The following is a 2,875-nucleotide window of genomic DNA, read 5'->3' on the forward strand; positions in this document are numbered from 1 at the left end:
CAACAGCCAGGAAGTGGAAACAACCCAAGTTTCCACCAATTGATGAATAGATAAACAAAATGTGGCATACTTATACAATGGAATATTATCCAGCCATAGAAAGGAATGAAGTACTGATACATACTGCAACATGAACAAACCTCAAAAACATGATGCTAAGTGAAGACACCAGACACAAAAGGGTATGTATTATTTGATTCCCATTGTATGGAATATCCAGAATAGGTATAACCGTAGAGGTGGAAAGCAACTTAGTGGTTGCCAGGGGCTGGTGGAGTGGGTGTGGGGAGAGTGGAATGGGAAGGAACTACTTAGTGAGCACAGGGTTTCCTTTTGGGGTGATGAAAATATTTTGGAACTAGATAAAGGTGATGGTTGCATAATATCATGAATGTTCTAAATGGCACTGAATTATGTACTTTGAAATAGTTAATTTTACGTTATATAATTTTCACTTTAAAAGAGAATGAAGTATGACACATGCTATAATATGGATAAACCTTGAAAACATAATGCTCAGTGAAAAAACCCAGACACAAACGTGAATTATATTGCAATTTTAAAATATCCTTTATAAGCATATAAAAAAGAATGCTCCTTCCTATTTCTAGTTTGCTGAGAGTTTTTAATCACAAATAGATGTTGAATTTTGTTAGTTGATATCTGCATCAATTGATATAATCATGTTTTTTCTTCTTATTGTTCATATGGCTGATTTGCATTCCCAGGATGAACCCCACTTGGTGGTGGTGTATTATTCTTTTTATATATTTCTGGACTCTACTTGCTAATAGCTTTTGAGGCTTTTGCATCTATATTCATGAGGGATACTGGTCTATGGTTTTTCTTTCTTGTACTATCATTGATTTTGGTTTTAGGATAAAGCTGGCCTCATATTATAAAATGAATCAAAGTGTTCCTACCTCTTCCTAAGAAGAAATAATATATAATTATGATTGTTTCTTCTTTAAGTGTTTGGTAAAATTCATCAGTAAAAACGTCTGAGCCTGGAGAGTTCTTTTTTTGTTCTATAAAGGTTTTTTAACTATGAATTCAATTTCTTTAATAGACAGGATGTTTTGAGTTACCTATTTCTTTGGGAGTGAGTTTTCAGTTTTCGGCTTTCAAGTAATTGATACATTTCACCTAATTTGTTGTATTTATCCACATAGAATTGTTTTTATTTTCTTTTTCATTTCTCTTTCACTTTATTAAAACAAGCTCAATTCACAGACAAATGGAATTTTTAATCAGTAGTGAAATTTCCCCAGCCAAGTCTTCCGGTCCTTTATTGATGGAAAGCACAGAATATCTTGAAGTACAAGAAGGACATGTGTGTACATGATGGGGCTGGGCTGCTCGATATCCCTCTCCCCAGTGTGTTCTTTTGCAGTCCCCACAAAGGTGAGGATCCCAGTTTGGCAAAGCCCTGAAATGTATCTCCATCTAAAATTCCTCGATTCTATGTGTTTCTTTTAAACGGGCTCTTTTCTAGGGCATATATTAGGAAAGAAAATTAAGAGAGTATGTCCTCCCAGTCTGTGAAAATTAACCATTTTAATCAGCCAAATCAACCCCAACTTCCAATGAAATAAATCCCACATTGAGCAAGGAAGCAATAGTTTCCTATTATTGTCATCCTGGGTTTATTTCACCATATTCTTTTTATAATATTAATATTACTTTTAATTGACAAATCATAATTATATAAATTTATGGGGTGCAATGTGATGTTCTGAAAAATGTATACAATGTGGACTATTAAATCAAACTAATTAACATATCTGTTACCTTACTTGCTTATCATTTTTTGAGGTAAGACATTTGAAATTTCCTTTCTAAATTATTTTGAATCACCATGTTCTCATGGTAGTTCTATTTTTAATTTTTTGAGGAACTTCCATACAGTTTTCCATAATTGCTATCCTAATTTATCTTCCCACCAACAATGGAGAAGCCTTTCCTTTTCTGCACATCCTTGCCAACACTTATCTTTTGCCTTTTTGACAATAGTCATTTCAACAGATCTGAGGTGATATCTCATTGTGGTGAGGTGATAGCTCATTTAATTTGCATTTCCCTGATGAGTTGAGCACTTTTTTCGTATACCTGTTGGTCCTTTGTATGCCGCCTTTTGAGAAATGTCTATTCAGGTCCTTTGCCCATATTTTAATCAGGTTATTTGTTTTCTTGTTGTGGAGTTGAGTTCCTCATATATTTTGAATATTAACCCTTTATCAGATGTATGATTTGTAAATATTTTCTCCCATTCCATTGGAATGGAAACATCTTCATTCCATTGATTGTTTCCTTTGTTACCATGTTTTTAGATGATTCACTAATTAATTTAACAATCATTGATAGTCTACCATATACCGGCACCACACTAAGTTTTTGGTAATATGCTGGTGAGTTAAACAGATATGGTATATCCTGAGTTTCCTAGGTAGAGCTGTTTTAGTATTCCCTTATTATCTTTTTTTTTCTTAATTTGTTTATTGTAAGATAATTTACAAATATCTTGCTGTTTTCAGTAATTCAAACAATGGAGCAACAACTTCTTCTGACAAAACAGCGGCACGTTAAAAACCAATCAGCTGGCTGAATTTTCCTTCTTTACCTCTTATCTGAGGATGGAACTTGATTTTCATTAATCCAGAGCTGCAGCACCAGAGATAATTTCAATCAACTCTTTTGTGATGACAGCTTGGCGGGTGCGGTTGAATGTCAAAGTCAATTTATCAATCATCTCAGAAGCGTTCTTGCTGGCGTTGTCCATGGCTGTCATCCTAGCACTCTGCTCACTGGTGGTAGACTCCTTCAAAGAGTAGTAGATGATGTTAGCCAGATTGTATTCTTGGTAATTTTGCAGCAC

The 2,875-nt window shown here is 34.3% G+C and overlaps 1 protein-coding gene across 1 annotated transcript in view; it reads right to left on the reverse strand.

The window, feature by feature from the left end:
- Positions 1 to 2,650: 2,650 nt before the first annotated feature.
- LOC105817554 (ATP synthase subunit gamma, mitochondrial) overlaps positions 2,651 to 2,875 on the reverse strand; it is an 821-nt gene continuing 596 nt past the window's right edge. The window contains exon 2 of the mRNA XM_012653266.1: positions 2,651 to 2,856. Within this exon, the coding sequence (XP_012508720.1) occupies positions 2,651 to 2,856 (206 nt within the window). The remainder of the gene's footprint in view (positions 2,857 to 2,875) is intronic.

Source organism: Propithecus coquereli, unplaced genomic scaffold, assembly GCF_000956105.1.
Source record: "Propithecus coquereli isolate 6110/MARCELLA unplaced genomic scaffold, Pcoq_1.0 Scaffold42, whole genome shotgun sequence".
Classification (NCBI taxonomy): Eukaryota; Metazoa; Chordata; class Mammalia; order Primates; family Indriidae; genus Propithecus; species Propithecus coquereli.